Source organism: Ptychodera flava, chromosome 15 (assembly GCF_041260155.1).
Source record: "Ptychodera flava strain L36383 chromosome 15, AS_Pfla_20210202, whole genome shotgun sequence".
In the NCBI taxonomy this organism is placed as follows: Eukaryota; Metazoa; Hemichordata; class Enteropneusta; family Ptychoderidae; genus Ptychodera; species Ptychodera flava.
The window spans coordinates 5056462-5077156 of record NC_091942.1 but is presented as its reverse complement, the minus strand read 5'-3'; the positions used below and the strand labels follow the sequence as shown (position 1 = coordinate 5077156).

Genomic DNA, 20695 nt, shown 5'->3' with positions numbered 1-20695 from the left:
GACATGCTGGTATTCACTATCAAAAATTCGTAAAACAAACTTTAAAAACATTGACGAGGTCCTTCAAGAGCCCCTGTTTTACAATAAGGAAATTCTTCACCCAGACACGAGAGAGACGTTAAAAATAGATTATTTTATCAACTCTGGCATCACAAAGATTGGAAATTTAATTGATCACCAGCTAAAAACATGGTTGACTGATACAGACATCTATTCAAAAATTGATATCCATTCTCGTCGCATCGCTAAACTCATTTACAATGACATTTTGAAGGCAATTCCACCACAATGTAAAAATACGATCATCTCCTATCTCAGGGGAGAAAATTCGATAACTGGGACGCCAATACATTACTGTTATGAACTTCACCATTCTAATGAAATCAACTACCCGCTTTACAAAATCCAGAAAGGTGCAATTTACAAATACCTCATCAAGGTTCTCCAAATAGAACGTCTTCCTAATGCGTCCGACACGTGTTGGCGAAGTATTTTACAACTCCCTGACTCTGTGAATCCAAATTTCAAGGCTTGCTATTCTCCTCCACTTTCATCAAAAGAAGGAGACTATTTGTGGAGATTAATTCATGGTGCATACGCAACAGGCATGCTGCTTTTCAAAATGAGCTATTGTCCGACTCCAAATTGTGGCGAGAGCGACACCTTGCTACACACTTTCTTTCAATGCAACTATAATAATGATCTCTTCAACAATCTTACATGTTTATCAAAGCAGCTTTTAAGTGATGAGAATACTACTATCCCACGCCACTGGCTTATTTTAAATCCTCCACATAAATCCGGTAAATTTCTCTCGAAACAAGCAAACCGTCTCTTCGTTTTCATCAATGCTGTCGCAAAAACGTCCATCTACATAAGCCGTAGGAACAAAAGAAACGAAAATGATCTGCCCACTGAACCTCTAGATATCTTCAAAACTCGCGTTAAATCTCGTCTTCAAATTGAATTTTCGTATTTTAAATTTAGTCATCAACTTGAAATCTTCAAAAATACCTGGACAATCAATAATGCCCTTGTTCAGTGAATGCAGATGATACTCTTAACGTTTCGCATCTACTTAAGTAGTGGGTTGTTTCATTCAAGTGATTTATTGTACCGTTGTTCACATACTGACAGTTCCGTGTTTCCTGGTCGTTGTCGTCTTCGAACCCTGGGCACCGTACTCCTCACGGGATCTTCGGATCGGTCGAAGTTCGATGGAGGGTCATACCTACACTTAACGTTTCAAGCCTATTTTTCATTTACAGATCGTGACCTTTGTCAGTCCGTCTGACCATTCAAGAAACTTCAACATGGGATGTTTTCGACGGATACACTATGTCCCTCGTCCAGTTTTCTACCGTGCATACAGCTTCTGGATTCATTGATATTTCACCGTTCATTTTGTAGAAGTCCTGGCTTTTCTATTTTGATTTTCATTGATTTTAAAAGTTTGATGCATCTATGTATATATTTTGATGCAATTTTGTAAATAGCCAATTTTCATATTGAATAAATGATTTGTTTGAAAACTACTACTACTACTACTACTACTACGCATGTGTACACAGCGTGGTAGTGTGCTCTGAGTTTTCTTACAGTTTTTGAGTCCTTCAGTGATTTCCGGACTTAGATCGTTGTCTGATCTGTTTTTGCTCCGGTTGTGGACTGCTGCTGTCAAGTTTTTTGTGTGTTTGAACTTTCGATTGAAGACATTTTTGCGGATTCCCTCATCTACAAGCTATTTCAATGATTACTGGTCCACAGAATATCATCGCTGCTTCCAGAGTTTACGGTTCAGTTATCATTTATTTCAATTCCGTTACTTGGGTGGAAAACGTGTGTGTGAATGGTTTCGAACTGAACGGTTACTCAATTCAAGTTGAACCTGTTGTAAAACCAGCGACAAAAGTCATAGTGTCTGGCGTTCCACCGTTTATTCCGAATCATGTGATTGAAACTGAACTTCTTACATTTGGTAAACTTGTCAGCAAAATCAAAACGATTCCTCTCGGATGCAAGAGTGAACAGTTAAAGCATGTAAGATCTTTCGAAGACAAGCTCTAGTACTGATTGATGCTGACTTTCACGGTACATGGGAAGGACCTTTGACTGTAGAGTACGAAGGTAAAAGGTACAGAATTTATCTTTCAACCAAAGAAATGAAATGTTTCAAGTGCGGTCAAGAGGGACACGTTCAGTGTGATTGTCAACAATAACCCTAAAACAAACCAACTGCTGCATTGCAAAAAAAGGACAATACCACTGTAATTAACGATGGTCAAATTGAAAGAGGTATCAAATTCCGACCAACAACAATGATTCTGCTCAACGTCCGATGGAACCAATCTGTGGTGATTAGTCGACTGTCTCCAATCAGGACAAAGTTGTTCAACAACGTGAAAATGAAAACACAACGATGGATGATAATGTTGATGGTCATAACGTCGCGGACATTTCTGGTGTAAACGTTATCGTACTCACAATAGCTCGCAACAGCACAGTGATGGCCATGGTAATAAAGAACAAGAAAGTATGGTTTAACGAAAGTGACATTGTTCGACGTGAACCGTCTTCAAAAGTTGATCCAGAAACTATCTTGAACACTGACGGAACGAACGACAATGGAATTTCAAAGGTAGATGATGTTGTTACTGATGATGAGAGGGTACGAACCCCTCCATCGCCTTTCCCCCTTCTCCGGACCTTTGTTTTAGGCAAGTTTCGGAATCCTCGGTGTCTTCTCCGGCTTGCACTCCGTCGCTTGTTCTCTCCGGACTTTCTGATTTTGTTCCGGATTCTCAAGACATTGCAGACAAGACCAATGCATCGATGGACATGGATATGTCTGCAGTTGTTTCTCAGAGCATATCATTCTCACCGCTTTCTATTCAACGCATTGCAAGCCAGTCAACAGAAGACAGTTTGAAAGGTTCATCGCAAAGAGAGACTGATGGCAATGAATCTGTGCTATCGGACATTTTAGATTCTTCGTTTTTCCATGATGTATCGACTCAATCAATTGCAGATTTCTTGGAAAATACAAAGCATTCAAAGAAGTTTATTCAGGATTGTTTTGACTTCCATCCAAACTTGAAAGAGCTTGTGAAAATGTTGGTGGGATATCGCTCTTCACAGCCTGTAAACACCGCAATGAGAGCTCGCATCTACAAACTGGTACGTAAAATCAAGGACTATGTCAGCTACTGGTAGGTCAACTGTGATTGAGTCTTCACTTTAATTCATTTTCGTTATGTGGCAGCATCTTCTCTCAATCATATTTACAGGCATGGCTCTGTCCTGTGTAACGCTAAATGTTCGTGGGTGTCGAGACGCGATGAAACGTTTCCAAGTTTTTGATTTTCTCAAGCATTCCAACCCGCCTTCTTGTTACCTTTTACAAGAAACTCACAGTATTCTCAGTGATGAAAAAGCATGGCCTTTGATTTGGAGAGCACGTTGCATTTTGTCACATGGTTCAACAAACAGTGCAGGTGTTTCTATATTGTTTTCACCCTCCTCTACAATTGATATCATTCGTACATCAGAACCAATTCCTGGACATTTACTGCACGTGCAAGCAAACGTTGATGGCAGCCTAGTCAATATTATTAATCTGTATGGACATACTACCTCAATTGAACGTTTGTGGTGTTTTACCAAGCTGAATGATCTGCTATTAAGTTTAGATGTTGACAGTGTTGTTATTCTTGGTGGAGACTTTAATTGTACTCTGAATGAAGAATTGGACAGAATCAATTGTAAGGAATCTAACATGTGTGCAGTTCGCTATTTTAATAATTTAATTCACAAGTATAGACTTGTTGACAGTTGGCGTCACTATCATGGGGACAGCCGTAATTACACCTGGCACAGAAATGACAAAAAGGCCCGTCTTGACAGGATTTACATCAACAAGTGGATGAGATCTCGCATCACGGTGGCTTCAATTCATCATTCTTCGCTCACGTTTTCTGATCATTCATTGGTAAAGTTAAGAGTTACACAGAAAGAAGTCAAACATCGCAACCCAATATGGTGTCTTAATACAAGCATCTTAAAGCATGAACTCTATAAAGATATCATTTCACATTTTTGGTTAAACTGGAGACAGCGACAGAATCAATATTGTGATTTGTTGACATGGTGGGAGATAGGAAAATGGAAAATTAAACTTTTAACTCAGCAGTATTGTGCTTCGAACCAGTACAACCTGAAATGGGATAAATTACGCCTGGAAAGGGAAATTCAAGAACTTGAGAAAAAGTTACATGAAGACAAAGGTCTTTGATGAATACCAGACCTGGAGAGCAAAGGTGCAGCTGTACGATCTCGTCACCAATTACTTACGCACAGTGATGTTTCGAACAGTTTCTTCTTTTCTCTTGAACGAGAGCGGGGAAGGTCAAAGCCCATTATTCACATGAAACGTGATGACGGCTCAACAACGGAAAATCCCGATGAAATTCGTGACATTTTTTACAATTTCTACAAGGAGCTTTATTCTGCTGAAAATGTTGACGTTGATGCCCAGTCTGCAATTCTTGACAATTTGGTGCAATTAAATGAGGAAGATCGTGATTACCTTGATGGTGAAATTACTCTTGATGAACTTACTTTTGCTGTTAAGCAATTAGGCAAACCATCCATACCTGGAGTACGGTCAGTTGAAAGTTGAATTTTATGAAACATTCTGGTCTATTATTGGTCAAGACCTTCATAAAGTTTTCATTGAGTGTTTCCGTAATGATCAGCTTCCTATTTCTTGTCGGACAAAGCTGGAGACAACACTTTAGTTAAGAACTGGAGACCCATTAGCTTGTTATGTAGCGACTATAAAATTGTCACGAAAGCTCTCTCAATTCGTTTACGTAATGTCCTTTCCAAAATAATTCATGTTGATCAGTCCTGCTCTATTCCAAATCGTCACATGTTTGATAATGTGAATGTATTATAAGATAGTATTTTCTATGCCAATGACACAAACTCACCTCTGGGTATTGTTGCTCTAGACCAGGAAATGGCTTTTGACCGTGTCAGTCATGATTACCTTTTTAAAATTCTGAGCTCTTTTGGTTTCGGCCCCCGCTTTATTAATTACATTAAAACACTCTACACAGATATTCAGTCAGTTTTAAAGATAAATAGTTCCATTACCGCTCCAATTCCAATTAATCGTGGGATTCGTCAAGGTTGCTCACTTTCTGGTCAACTTTATGTGATTGCCTTAGAACCATTTTAGATAAGATCAGGAATAACAGTAACATAAGGGGATTGATAATACCAGAAGCTCCTAGTCCTACATGCCTTTCTGCATATGCCGACGATGTTGAAGTTTTTATTACTAGAAATGAAGATTTTAGTAACTTAAAGTCCACTCTTGAGTTATATGAAAATGCGCCATTAAATATCAAATGGAACTCAACAGGGTTAATACTGCTCGGTGTGTATGTTGGTAACTCAAATAATTATTGTCAAAAAATTGGTCTGATTTAGTGAACATCACTGAAAACAAGGTGAAATTCTGGTCATCTTTTGCACCTGGCATGCCTTACAGAGGTCGTGTTTTAGTCATTAATCAGCTGATTGCATCAAAATTACTTCACAGATTGACTTGTACAGCTCCCGATGATCAAACAATTTCTAACCTTCAAACCCTTTATCAGAGATTTTTCTGGCAAGGACGTCATTGGATTCCTTCGGAAACTTTGTATTTACCTCTCATTCAAGGTGGCCAAGGCCTTATTCATCTTAAAACTTGTTGTATCTTTAGTTCTCAGCTATATTCAAAAGTATTTGTATCAGGATGTTCATCATCCGTCGTATTATTTCACAGATTTTTATTTTAGAAGAGTTGGTGGTCTCAATTATGAGAAACAGTTACTTCTCACGATTGACATTGATTTTTGTAATTCTGCTATTCCTGCTTTTCATCGTGATTTATTACATAGTTGGAATTCTGTCGACAAAATTCGTAAATAAATCCCGTAGAGTGTTCCTGACATTCCTAAAGAGCCTCTTTTTCAAAATCCACTCATTATGCATCTTGTTCATAAGTCCCCCTTTACTGTTCCAGCCTTTGTCAATGCTAAAGTTAAAACTATAGGTGATCTTTTCAATACTGTGGAAAATCGTTGGTTAACTTCTTCAGATTTGTGTGATAGAGTTGCGATTCATTCACAGCGCATTATTTCTTTGTCTTTACAATGTATTTACAAGGCCATTCCTGTTCGTTTGAAACCCGACATTGAAAATCATTTTGTAACAATAATCCAAACAATGCGCCAGATACTGTGTATTCTTTTCAGCTGCAACATTCTACAGAGCACAATTATTTTCTGTGTAAAATAGAGAAAGGTGCAATTTACAAGTATTTGATAATAGCTCATCATTATTCATGTTTACCAGACAGATTAGACACCATCTGGAGGGACATTTTGTGTATTCCACATTCCATCAAACCAAAGTTTGTTTCATGTTATTATTATCCCCTCATAAAGAAAGAAGGGGATTTACAATGGCGCATTATGCACGGAGCCTATCAAGCTAGTTCGTTTTTGTTCCGTCCTGGTTTCCTTTCAGATGCCAACTGTTCTCTCTGTAATGACATTGATTCACTTTTAAATACTTTCCTTGAGTGTCCAAACATCCAACCGCTTCTTGGTGTTATTTCCTCTATAACATATCGTTTAGTTTTACCTGGACAAGATGTAAACATTGCATGGTTTTTCATTAATCCTCCTGTTAAAAACTCTGTATTTATTCATACACGTGCAATGTCTCTTTTATATTTACCTTTCTACAATTGCTAAGTTGTGTATTCATTTAGCAAGAACAAATGTGTTTAGAAACCAGGGTCCTGTTGATCCTTTAGACATATTTAAAAGCAAGATCTTCACAAGATTGAAACTTGAATTTGAATATCATCATCTCAATGAAAATTTACATTCTTTTAATATTATTTGGGCTTTTGATGATATTCTTCGTGACACTCATGATGGTCAACTCAATTTTCACATTTAAGAAACTTCCCTGCTGTTGTGCATCGCTAAGTTGTGTCATCTTTGAAACATTATGTGAAAGGTTTAAGATATGTCTTTCTTGCTGATATTTTCTTTTGTCATTCATGACGTTTTCTGTTCAATGACGACCATCACTTTGTAGTGATTTTCTTTTATTTGTATCTTATATTTCCTTTGGTTCCTGGCAATGTAAAAATTTCCTTTTACAGTTTTAGTATGTACGGACCTATGTGAAATAAAAATATTTGAAAAACTACTACTACTACTACTACTACTACTACTACTACTACTACTACTACTACTACTACTACTACTACTACTTCTACTTACATTACTTCAGAGGGATAAATTATAATCTGCATACAAAAAATAACGAGAAGGAACAACTAAATCAAGAACATAAAAAATACGACAATGTTATGTTACTCCTAAGTGATTTGTGTTTGCTTGAAATTGGATGTTACCTGTTGTGTGATTGACTGATTTCACAGACAGATACAACTAGGAAACAAGCAGACATAGTGGATGGACTGGCTGGTCGTGCATGCATGAATACATACGGACGTATGGTGTTACATGGAAAAACACAGATACGTTTAGTTAAAAACACGACAAAGGCATTTTAGCTCATTTATTGCACTTAGGAACACAACGGATGGAGTCATCGATACCTGTGACTCTTTGGAGATTTCGCTCGGTTTGCGAGTTACAGCTCTTATGGCATCTGAAGCTTGTTTGATTGATTCGGTGGTTTTCAGAGCATCCGTTGTCTGTTGTAGAGCGTCTAGTAAACCACTGCGTAACTAAAAGTAACAAGAAATCAGGAGTGAAAGAGACTTACATATAAAATGAAATTGTTCTTGATGACAATTTATATGATATATGAAGTATTTTTGGTTGCGACGAACATGGATTTGAATGCCGCTCCTGAAAGATGGCAAGATCAGCATTGTTGTGCGGATAGAAATAACGATTGGGAATTGATACTACTCCTCGAATTATTTAAAACCTGCAGCGGACTCGAAAAATTCCCCTGCAAACAAATGAATCCCTCCACGCACAATGTGGAATCTATGGTTGAGTACAGTAAAATAGCGTCGTAGTTTGTCAAAATGGCGACTCCTGCTTTATGATCTTTTAGGAAAAGAACCACTTTTAGATCGGAATTTTCTGTCCCATCCAGTGAGAAAATGATTCGAGAATATCCACGTTAAGTTTTCCGCACAAATTATGTTCAGCTGTGAAGAAAATCGAAATTTTAACGTAAGAATTCGATTTCTCCTTATTTCTTCATTTTGTAGATTATTATTATCTTTAGCGCTTGCTTTCCATATGCATAATTTTACATTATCCTATTGTTGAAGAGATTAAAACGCAGACTGGCAAACAGACATTGATAGAGATTGATGAACAAATAGCAAGGCAAACAGACAAGCATTTATATAGTTATATGTTAATTAGATAAATAGATAGACCGATGGGCGGACAGTGAGATAAACATGCAGACAGATATTAGATTATGAGAGAGAGAGAGAGAGAGAGAGAGAGAGAGAGAGAGACAGAGAGAGAGAGAGAGAGAGAGAGAGAGAGAGAGAGAGAGAGAGAGAGAGAGACTTCCCAAGAATGAAAATTCACCTACTTGTGTACGGGATTTCACAGCATCATTCGATGCAGTGTGTTTATCTTCACCGCCTTCTGAGAGCTAGACAAAATATTATTTGTAAAAGACTCATAAATAAACTCATACATTGAATTCACTTGTCTCCTACGTGACCCTCGGAAATGGGAGAGGTCAGTAGACGTTTATAATTCCCCGAAAAAGTGCAAATAAATGTTTTGCTCTCTTGATTAAGCTGTGGCACTAGTTGTCGACCACAAGTTCAAAAGTTTGCCTGTGCGGTCATTTTATGTGAATTTATTCAGGCAAATGATTGTATGGGTATCATGTTACTAAGGTCACGCTTCGTACAAGGTAAGAAAATAATCATTTCTCTTCGCAAGGTGAATATTCCCCGTTCAATATGTTAATTTTTACCCCACACGTCTTACATCCGCAACCAAATATCCGAGCACACCGTTTATAACCCTATTATAATATGCTAACGTTAATCAGTGGACATTGTCGTTATTTAGGATCGAACAAGTTGAAAATGTTGTTGTTACATTGCCGTCGCTGCTTACACAATTTCTTCATGAGCCAACTGAGCTGCACCAGACTAAAATTTAATAATCAAAATAATCTCAAGCCGTAGACTTATTCGACATTATGGCGAGTTGAACTCTCAAGCGTGAGTTAGAAATTTGCGCGAGCTTGCGGCATACAGGTCTTCTTGTTGAGAATATAACCCCGGCTCTAGCCAATCAGATTGCCAGATTCCTGCTAAGCATATTATCATATGAATTTAAGTGCGTTTTGTACTTGTATTTCGGGTCGTTGACCTTCAAGAGATGAGTTAACACAATGTACAGACTGTGCGAGTTTCATGCGATGTATGGTGATATATCAGCAACAAACTCTGGTATATGTACTTTGCTGATTCGGCATGTATGTCAGGGGGTATAAAAATCGATCCGTTGTAACAACACCTACATAGGACATCATGATCAAAACTAAAAGAGACGCTTTAGAAGAGAGAGTGAAATGTAATAAATGTGATGTTGAAATTATATTTACAAGTGGAAAAAAATATTCTATACTGCTAGTTGTTGTATCATTACTCACTTGAGCGTCTTCATTAAGCAAAGACGACAAGAATAGGACAGTCTGAGTAGCCTGAATTCTGTTGTCGACTGCTAAGTAGGTTTCAAGCTCTTCCTCTACACTTTCAATAATTGTATCACAACCAACAGATATCTTTTTTACCTGAGAAAATAGACAAAGTATCCTGGATACATGTGAGTGGGAAGCGATAATGAATAATGGTGAATGAAGTTGCTAAAGGGCATCACAACACTGTCATGTACGGCTATTGAGTTCATTCGATCCATGGTCCGTATTCTGGTTATAATTTGGTCTTGATCATCTTATAAAAGTGGTAATTAAGCAATAACCCCCGCCGTAGGAGGGTATACACGAGATTTTGGTACAATGCGTGACATATAGCACGAGCCAATGCTATATGGAGCGAATTGCACCAAAATCGAGTGGATACCCGACTGCGGAGGGGGTTATTGCTATTATATTATATCAATTTGCGTGTCTTTTGTTGTCTTACTTGGGTATTTCATCCCTCTAAGCCCCAAATGCAGAAAACGGACGACTGAGAGATCGAACGTCGGAAACTCTGCGCCCGAGACCGAGCATTTTTATAAGTTGGGATTACGTACATGCACACAGTATCCTATGATAAATATGAATTGCGTTCATATCGACATTGCATTTTATTCGCATGCAACACGAACACTATACAGTATACTTGTCAAAAATACCTGCTGCAGTCACACAGAAAATAGGGCAAGAGTGTAAATCACAAGAAAAAAGTAACAATTTTTTCGTAAATTTACTCCTGGCTTTTTTTGGCAAACTAAAAATAGATTTGTCTCATTCTGTCCGCACGCGACCGTCGCGACATTCTGTTACAGCCCAAACTTTGGTAAAGAATATCTGACATACCGTTACTGTGAGGAAGTGTCAATTTATTTGTGTATGTGCGAAGAATACTATCTTAATTTTCAAGAGCGGTAGGATATATCGCGTCCTGACTCCCGCAATATCAAGCAAAGCGCACGGTGCGCTGTCGCCCTAATATTTGTGTGCATCACACCCCAAATGTGCTGCTTCAGAGATGTCTTTCATTATCGATCTCAACTTATTTACACCAAGAGGTGAATACAGACCCACACTTTATCTGTGTATCGAAGTTCGGTCTTTGGTCTTTGAAACAAAGGTGACTGTTTCGGTTTTTTCTAGAGGGTCTATGGTTTCTAACAATAGCTACATTCAAATGGACCGACCAGACAATTTTCGAAAATGCTGGTTTAAGGGCCCGTTTTACCACCACAATCAGTGCTAAAAAAGTATTTTAGCATCGGTGGAATGAGCTCTCGTCCAATCAGAATGGCGCATGGTAGCATGATATAATGTAATAATTGAATTTAGCGTACGTTTATCAACAGTCTGTTCGCTTGGTACAGGGTACTATTTTCCGTTCTGTTCCAAAAGCATGTCGAAGTAACATACACTGTTAGTTGTTATAAATTCCGATATACTCTTTGTTTTCAGTTACTTTTGAACCCAGCTGCCAAAAAGTGGACTGCTTGGAAGACATATCGTCTACAGCATCGGTTGGTGCAACTGATTCGACACCGATAACTCAGGGGACACAGGACTATGCATACATTGGACCCAGGTTTTAGACACCATACATGAAATCATCGCGAAAATGAATTAATGGCCATGACCATTAATTCATTTTTTCAATGGTTTCATTTGTCTAAAACCGGGGTTGCATATATGCATGGTCACCCATTCATTCAGTATCTTTCAACATGTTAAACAATATCAGTAGTATCTCATATCAAACAAAATTCATGAAATATGGCCGACTTTAGCCCTTTAATTTTCAAACTACACTAAGTTGTCCTTCCCATAAAATTTACGTAATGAATGCTGTCTCGTTCTGTTTATGATGTATTGACTCGTTCGGTTTTCACCGGTGCTGTTAGAAGCTAAATTCATAATCCTAGAAAGAACACCAGTAGCGTAAAATGAGCGGCACATATTTCCATGGAAAATCATATTAAAGGATATATTATATATTAAATTTAGTTATTTCCATAAAAATATCTTAAACTATCAAGAAAGTTCAACCACTTTTGATCAAATCAGAAATTCATGGTGAAATTATCAAGTACAGCAGAACTGAATTTTATAACCAGTTATTTAAGTGGAAATATTTGAAAAAAGTGTGGTTTTCGTTAATTGGGAAATTGTTTTCGTGCTGTTCTATGTTCAAGCAGTTGAAACTGGGTTTTCTACATTTTTTCAAGCTGCCCTTCAAGGGGTTCAAACCAGCCCTTCATGTCTCGCTTGCCCTTTCAGAAACATTGCACCCCATGGCTGGGGCCCGCTGGCAATTATCTCCATTACTGATTTAATTTCAACGACCACTGGAGTGTGATGAGCTGGTGAAAAATCCAGTGAAATTCAGTGTTGTACCTGCTCATGAATATCAAGTTGATGTGGTGAGCATAAAAAGCAATTGAAAAACTATCCTGTTGCAATTGACCAGTCAGAATGCTCCATTCGAAGTCTTTATCTATTAATGTGTCCCTTGGTGGCGATCATAATGCAAATCGCTATAATTGGCAGGGAACTAAAGCACAGGGATATTATGATGTAAATTCTCAAAAACAGAGAAGAACCGAGTTTATGAAATGCTTCTTACGCAAGAAAATGGGAATTATACGTAATAGAATGAAGGGTCCCCCAGGAAACATCTTTCTGCGAGAACCCATATCTGTCACTGTTACCTTTGGGTTATCTCACTTGCTGCCTTCGAGCACGAGGCAAAAATTTAAATACACGTGATCTCATCCCAGGTGAAAACCGCCGTGAGATTCAATATTTAAACAGTTCTCAACCTCCCTAATAGACTATCACGACAGTGGGGAGGAGGGAGGGAGCGCCGTGAGATTCAATATTTAAACAGTTCTCAACCTCCCTAATAGACTATCACGACAGTGGGGAGGAGGGGGGAGGAATGACAGTTAAGTAGGAGATCCCGCAGAAAGATTTTTCCAAGGAGGAAACTCATTCTGCTTCATCCTCCTACTTACCTGTCACTGATACCATCGGGTTTACACAGAATCCAAAGCTTAAATGGACGAGGAAACGTCAAACAAATTCCCCCAACCTAGGTAGAGCCACATCTCAAAGAAGCTTAAGCAAAACTAGCTTCCATAGGCACATCATTGAGGTAAAGGTTAATAAAGGTATTTGGAGAAGCCCAAAAACCAGCTTTACAAATGTCATCAACTGATACAGCTTTGAACAAAACCCACGATGCAGCCACAGCTTGCATACCTTGTGCTCTCACGAAATGCACAAGTTGAAATAGTTTGGGGTTTTACACCTCAAACCTCAAAAAGAAAAACCAAAAAGTCACCAACAGAACTGAAAGGTGGATGCATGAGATCGACATCATGTTTTTGCACCGACCACTGAATACTCTGAACCTGTAATCATATGATTGATTGGTTGTTGATCGACGAGAGTTCGTTGCATAATGTTCAGCTGAATCCTCTGAGCAACACGTTTCTTGACAGTTTCAAAGCAGTCATTTGGAGAACTGATGGACCTGGGTGAAGAAAATTGACAACAGCTGGCTAAGAATGTCTGGGGTCTCTGGTAGCTTTATTAGAATTTCTATTAGCAACTCCAGCAATCGAGGAAACCACGGTTGTCTCGGCCAATTTGGCGATAACAAAGTAACAACACACTCCTCGTGTCTCATCTTGCTTAGAACTCTGAGATTCAGAGACACTTGAGGAAACGCGTTCACAAACATGTTTGTTCATGGAATGGAAAAGGCATCCACTGCCTCTGCTCCTGATGTTTTAACATCAACTCTGTTGGGAAAGGTCGTCTTCTGGACAGAGCATCTGCTATCAGAATGCACCTGCCTCTTATGTGAGCTGCTCTGATCCAGATATTTCTGATAATGCACCAATTCATTAGATGCCAAGTGAGGATGCAGAGAGATGGGGACCGTATTCCCCCTTGCCTGTTCAAATATGATGCTATCGTTGAATTGTCTGACCTTACAAGAACCAATCTCGCTAAGATATGAGGGACAAAGGCCTTTAAACTTTTCCATACAGCCTGAAGCTAGAGAAGGTTTATTTGCCCTTGTCTCTGGGCTACTAACCAGACTCCTGAAATGGTCAAATCGCCCATATGAGCTCCCCAACCTTGTATTGAAGCATCCGTAATTATAGTAACCTCTGGGGGCTCCAGGGACAGTGAAACTCCCTTTAAAAAGTATTATATTGGTTCACCGATGAAGATGCTGTATTAACAGGCCGTTTACCCTTATAGGATGACTGAGAGAATTCTGATGTGGTCTCCATTGAGACAGAAGGAAAATTTGAACTGGCCTCATGTTCAACCTTGCCAAAGGTATGAGCTGAAGGCAAGATGCTATAAGACCTAGGAGGCGAAGAAAATACCGAGCAGTCTGAAAACTGCCGGGCAAGAGGTGACTTACCAATTGCAAGTAGCTTGAAAACGCTCAAGAATTGGAGTAGCAATCCCTTCCTCCCAACTCTATTTTCAATCCTATATAATGAATGCTCTGACTGGGGCAAAGCGCTGACTTCTTTTCATTTGAAAGCCAGCCTAGATTGACAGCTGTCCTTAAAATACATGCTGTATCCCGCGGCAATAACCTGATCTGCATCAACCTGGCTAGCTAATCGTCCAGATGCATATGGACATAAATTTGTTGCTTTCGAAGAAAAGCACCCAACTTTGACCTTGGTAAACACATGGGGTGCTGACGACAGACCAAAAGGCAGTGTCTGAAATTAAAACACCCTGCCTTGCTCTGCAAACCTGAGAAAATTTCTGAAGTCTGGATGAAGAGGGATATTTTATTAAGCGTCTGTTAGATCGATTGAAACTGCATAATCACGTTTCGACAGATCTGATAAAACAGAGCGTAGAGTTCCCATCTTGAAGTTTTTCTTTTTGAGAAAGTGGTTTAGGCGGAGATTTAAAATTGGTCTCCAGCCCCCTGATCTCTTTGGAATTAGAAACATTGAGCTGTAAAAACCTTTTGATCTGTCCGTGACAGGCTCTAAAGCCCTCACGTGTATTTGAGATCATGAGTATTTAAATTTTGCCTCGTTCTGGAAGGCAGCAAATGAGATATCAAAAAGGTAACAGTTAACCGTAAGTAGGAGGATGAAGCAGAAATCCATTACAAGGCTGTGGCTTTCTATACCAAGAGCTTTTTATACAAAATACCTGGGGCTTTTGTATAGAATAAATAGTTCAAATGAACTTGGATAGCCAAAGTTAAGTCCAACCTTCGCCGTGCAATTTTTACCATACCATAGAGAATTTAACAACTCATGACAAGGCCATGTCTTGTCTTAGAAATTCGAATCCATAACACCTTAAATCGTCTGTTACATGTCGTAACAGCCTACATGCCAGCTGGTAAAGAGTTTGGTATAAAGTTCTCGCCTTCACGATAACTGACTTCTATAAAGAAATATGGCAGCAAAATGTGTAGTTAGGTGGCCCTCACCTTCTAAATATCAATGGGAACTCTGTCATATTGCAAAACTGAAACACCTTGAGAATTTCCGTTTTCAGCCCGATCTCTCAAAACCTGACGAGCCTTATTTTTTTACGACTGCAGTTTTTGGTACTCACTTTTTACGAATATCTAAAAAATCACTTTCATTCGCAATCACCCTGACGACACCCACTGACCATGCGACAGCGACAGAGTGTCGGCAAGATTTGGCAGATTTGAATTGAAAAGGGGTAAAATTATGCATCGCTAGGGAAGAAGAAAAGCTGCAACGATACACTCTGCAGCACATCTGTCACACATTGCCTCAACGTTAAAAAAGTATTAGACCAATCAGAAACACGTTAGTAAGACTTCTGCATATTCACCGTTCAAATATATAGAAGACCTCAATTAACATATACGGACGCACGCAACAGAAAGCCAAATACAAACGATAATGTTGCTAGCTAAGTGTTGTCAAATCAGAAGTATCACGCCATTTTCCCTAGACAGCTGCAATTTTCAATGCATGCTAAACACATTAAGTGCATTGGCATAAACATAGAATAAGATGCCCTGGGACTTATTGCATGTTCCATTTAACTTGGTGATGACCAGGCCCGTATATATGATATGCTAGACTTCACTTCGTATATTATGTAGTGCAAAGTTTGCTTTTGTCTGTTGTTGACCGGAAGGGGTAAATTATTGCTAAAATAGTTAAGAAGGATTATTAAGGACCCCTAAGGGAGAGCTTTAGCAGAAGACTTACCATCTTGTGCAGAATATCTGTGTAACAAGGGTATTCCTGATTTAAGATCTTGAAAAATGAAATTCTACATACTTTATCGACAAGGCTATTTTCTAATGTGTTTGTATTTCATCATTGCTATACGTACGCAATCTTCCAATATTTACATTACAATACTCTATAGCAGATTGGATTTTGTGAGGTTTAAGTTTTGCTAGATTGTTACGATTGACTGAAGACCCCGTTTGGACTCTGCTACTGAACGAGAGGAGCACTGGCAAAGTCGCAATGAGCTAGCTAATGAAAGTAAATTAGTGATTATCTCAGTGGTTTGAAAAGTGTGCAAAAACCAGTTATTCCCTATTACTTAGGATAATTCTCTCAGTTACCAGAAAGAGCAGTTTTTACAAAGTTTGTGACCGAGGAGATGGTGGGCCATGTTCTTCTGAAAATGTTGGTAGGTACAAACATTGTGTAAGATACGATTATTTTGATTAAATAACGAAAAAAGGGAAAGTCCTCCAGCAAACAAAACGACTGCACTGATGACATTTGACCACAGCACTAAAACCACTAATATCAAGCCCTTCGTACTGAACAGCAGGCATTTTTCAACAGTGGGTAGAGAAGACCATGCTTTCAACAAATGTTGGCAGATTACCTGTATTGTAAGAAAAACTTCCGCATATGAAAGATACTGATCGTTTATCCTCACACTGATGTCTACTATGTAGTCATGATCTTCTATTCCTATTGGTAGGTAGCTAGCTGGTGTTCGTGGTTCTATACCAAAATATATTATGTTCCACTGTGCTTGTCGGTCACCTCCTGGTCTAGCCCGAAACTCGTACAACAATGCTTCACTTCCGTCATCCCGCCAACCAGAACAGTCAGTTACATACCTTTTAGGACAACTTACTCCGCCTTGAAATTATAAAATTAAGGCATAGTTTGGTGAAAAGTGATAATTTCATTTCTGTGACTTAATGCCTCACTAATGATTTCTACGATATTTTTTATTCTTACTGTTTAAACACGTGGCTTTTCTACCGAACGAACAAATCTTCTAGAAGTGCAGAATATGGCTTTTTCTTTCAGTGCCTAAGTCAGTAATTGTCCACAATTATCTGAGAATAGCAAGCACATAATATGCGAATAATTTTGCCCATCATTGTAATGTACATTTTAGTAACATCTATGCAATGTGAAGGGTACAACGATTACTCACAAACTGAAATATGCAAAAAAAATGACCGAACTAGACCAAAGTGTGGGTCGTTAAACACCGGTGACCCCTAAAATTCTTGTTGGTGTTAATGTTCACATTAGATTTCAATGTAAATCCAGGAAAAATTCTGGCATAATCGTTTAGTTTACATGGCTTCTTCAAGTTGTCTTATCAATGTAACATATATATTTCATATGACAAATTCAAATTTGTACTGGCTAAACATTCATTTGACAACAACAAAAATTAGTAGAGCACTGACACAGCTTACCTGCTTCAGAAACTTGACAAGAACCTCCAAATGGTTTCTTATTGACAGCAAATTCAATTTCTCTAAATCCAATTAAGTCGGCAACTTGTATGATAACTTTCAGTCTATATAGCAAGCCTTCTTTAAACTTGTTCGGATAGAAGGACAGACTTTCTGAATTGACACCTTAAAATAGATTCATATTTTCCTGTCAGTTCGTGGGAATATACAATACACAGCCAACAGAAAAACATTTGCCCGTGTAACAGACCCTGTAAATCCGACACTTACATACCACTGTTTGCACACCAGAATTTCAGTCATGTGGTCACAGTACTGGATACACTCAGAAATTGCATTACCGTATACATTCTTTTAATACCAGGCCTGATATATACCTGTACATACACCTCGCATATCTTACTAATTTTACAGATTTTGTAACAAAGGTTATTTCTGATGGACTGTTACAGGTACTGATCAGACCTTGTTACAGGTATGTACTGAAATCTGCCTGTACTTTGATTTTCTTGCTGTGTATTTATCAGTTTGTCATCAAAGTTGCGAAACTGTATCTTCGAAATTTAGTTGTGTCCCGAAGAAATCAATTAGACATGGCACAGCCGACCATTGCGAACGACCACCTTGCTTAGCAACAATTTAGGAAAGATGTTACTTTGGTAAATAGCGGTTTTCGGTCAATAACTTATCACTTACATCTTATAATTGAACTTCCTTTCAGAAGTATTTTATATCAATCAAAGGAAATTTATTTCCTATGTGAAAAAATTGACATGCCATAAAAAATCACTTTTTGATACGATCAAGATCTTATTGAGACTCAATCATAAGAGAATAAATTGTGACCCGAGAGATCCTCACCCGTTGATACCATTGACGTAAATTCCGGAACTGGATCGCCGTCAACGTCTGTAAGTTGCCAGGAGATAAGTTCTTCCAGGTGATTGCAGTTGCCACACTCTGCCATCAGCGAAAATTCACTATCTTGGTTTTTTATATTTTGACAGTTGGCAATGCATCTTAAGGAGACAAAATGGCAACATAAAGCTAAATTTAAGAAAATATTGCTGATAGTTATAAAATTCAATGATAATTAATGATAGGTCGCCTGTATGTTGGACCGATATCAATAAATTGAAATGGGAGTAAATTCAAAAGCTGGTAAGTAAACTTCGACCTTCCACGACTTACAACTTACTATTACTGAGATAGTATGTGCCTCGAAAGTTAAAGACCTAAACATTTGCTCAAACTTTCCTCAAAGAATATTGCAATCGTTGTTTTTCAAAATCAAGAATAAAGTCAGGGGTCACCCTGCATTTTTTTGGACAAGAGAAACAAATTACTGCAGATTTACAAAAACTTTAAATTCAAAATAGCCGGAGAAAAAAATAACATTTTTGATTTTCGAAAAACTAAGCCTGTGAAACGTTTTCTTGCACAAAGAGCTTCAAAATGAACCCCCAAAAGTGTAGATCAGAAAAAAATTGAACAGGTTTAAGAGTCAGAGGCGCGTTCTACCTTAAAATTAATAAAGAACCCATAATTCAGACATAAAGTGAAGTTGTTAAATTACCTGATTTCAACATCGGGTGGATCGTCCAAAAGGACTTGAATGGTTTGGTGAAAGCTGCCACTTCTGTTATCTTTTTGCACCTGAACCTTGAACGAATAAGTCGTATTCGGGTATAATGTACCCGGAGGAATATGCAGTATAGGCCCGTCAAAATCGAGTCTCCCTACTCCAGTGCCAAAGCAACCAGGACCATCTGATGGAGGGTGACCTTCAGTAGGTATTTGAATAACGATGTCATTGTCGATTTGATTGTGGTCTTCATTGCTCCTCTTACAATACCAACGAAAGACAATGCCAACTGATCTGTCAAGCACTTCATCAGGGTCATACGTCACACCACTTGTATTGAGATACAGATTCTGATTCATTCCCGATGATCGAGAGCGACCCCCAGATATAGCGACTACTAGATCAGATGGTATGATATCAAGATACACTGAATCCGAGTTTGCTTCGCCTTGAACCCCATTTAAGCTTACCTCCACTGTCACCTTATAGCTCCCGTATGGAAATGTATTTGGCATGAACATTATATCTGAAAGTCCGGATGACGCAATTTGGAATGGTCTTGAAGCTCGTGTGTCGATAGCAGACCACTGTATTGAGACCTCAGATTTGTTGCACTGAAACTCGACCAGAGAACTCAAGTAAATTTTCTTTGACTTCTCAAACTTTCTTGGATATTCTCGTTCGCCGGAGATTCGTACCTCTGCTTGGAGGCACTGTGGCTTCACTCTTACCAATACGTCTTTAGAAACTAACCAGCCATTATTGACTGCGGTTACTTTTATGTTGTAGTTACCTTCCGAGTCGTAAACATGAGCCAATATATCAGTTAAAACCGTTTTTTCACTTATTCTGTTAACATCTATCGTGTCATCACCAAAATTCCAGATGAAAATGACATTGGAACCACCGCTGACTCTCGCTTCATAGTAATACCACGCTCCCGCAACAATGTCAGTATTCATTCTTACTTCGAGGTTTGATATTTCTTCTTCAATTGTCACGTACGATACAATCCAAAAATTCCTCTGAATTTGAGCTTGCGTTGCATCCAAAAGAAACACGTAGGTACCCGAACATTGGTGCTGTAAGTGATTAAATGTTACCACACTACAGTTCATGCATGTTTGTCCTTGTTCTACAGTCTTCTCACCGTTGATTGCATAGTTAAGGGTAGTTTGTGTCCCTGCTATGGAATTAATCTCCCAGGATATGATGTATTGACTTCCATACGTCACTAATGGTGGATAATACATGGAGATATGTGTAAGCGCTGTCAATACGGATACAAATAGAGAATACACGAGGGTACCCTTTCTGTTGGCACACGTGAGATTAGCATGGTAGATTGAACTTTCATTATATTTGTACTGTGCAGTAATCACGGAATCGTTAGAACCAATCGATATATTAAGTCTGTATCCTGCTTCACCGGGGTACAGATAACAAGTTGCATTAGATCCAGATGGCACACGAATAAAAAATGTTGTCATTTCGCCCAGCTCAATGGGAGGAGCAGATACTGTGATGTTTGAAGACTTTAATTCGTTCACAACAGTATAGACCCTCACCTGGATAGATTTATAGAAGCGATC

The 20695-nt window shown here is 38.6% G+C and overlaps 1 protein-coding gene across 1 annotated transcript in view; it reads right to left on the bottom strand.

Moving 5' to 3' along the window:
• Window positions 1-20644, bottom strand: part of LOC139150977 (polycystin-1-like protein 2) — a 55858-nt gene extending 35214 nt beyond the window's left edge. The window contains exons 1-7 of the mRNA XM_070723467.1: window positions 19095-20644; window positions 18380-18537; window positions 17519-17683; window positions 16681-16943; window positions 9745-9885; window positions 8662-8724; window positions 7694-7825 (exon numbers count right to left, since the gene is read on the bottom strand). Of these exons, the coding sequence (XP_070579568.1) occupies window positions 7694-7825; window positions 8662-8724; window positions 9745-9885; window positions 16681-16943; window positions 17519-17683; window positions 18380-18537; window positions 19095-20593 (2421 nt within the window). The 5' untranslated portion in view covers window positions 20594-20644. The remainder of the gene's footprint in view (window positions 1-7693; window positions 7826-8661; window positions 8725-9744; window positions 9886-16680; window positions 16944-17518; window positions 17684-18379; window positions 18538-19094) is intronic.
• Window positions 20645-20695: the final 51 nt, after the last annotated feature.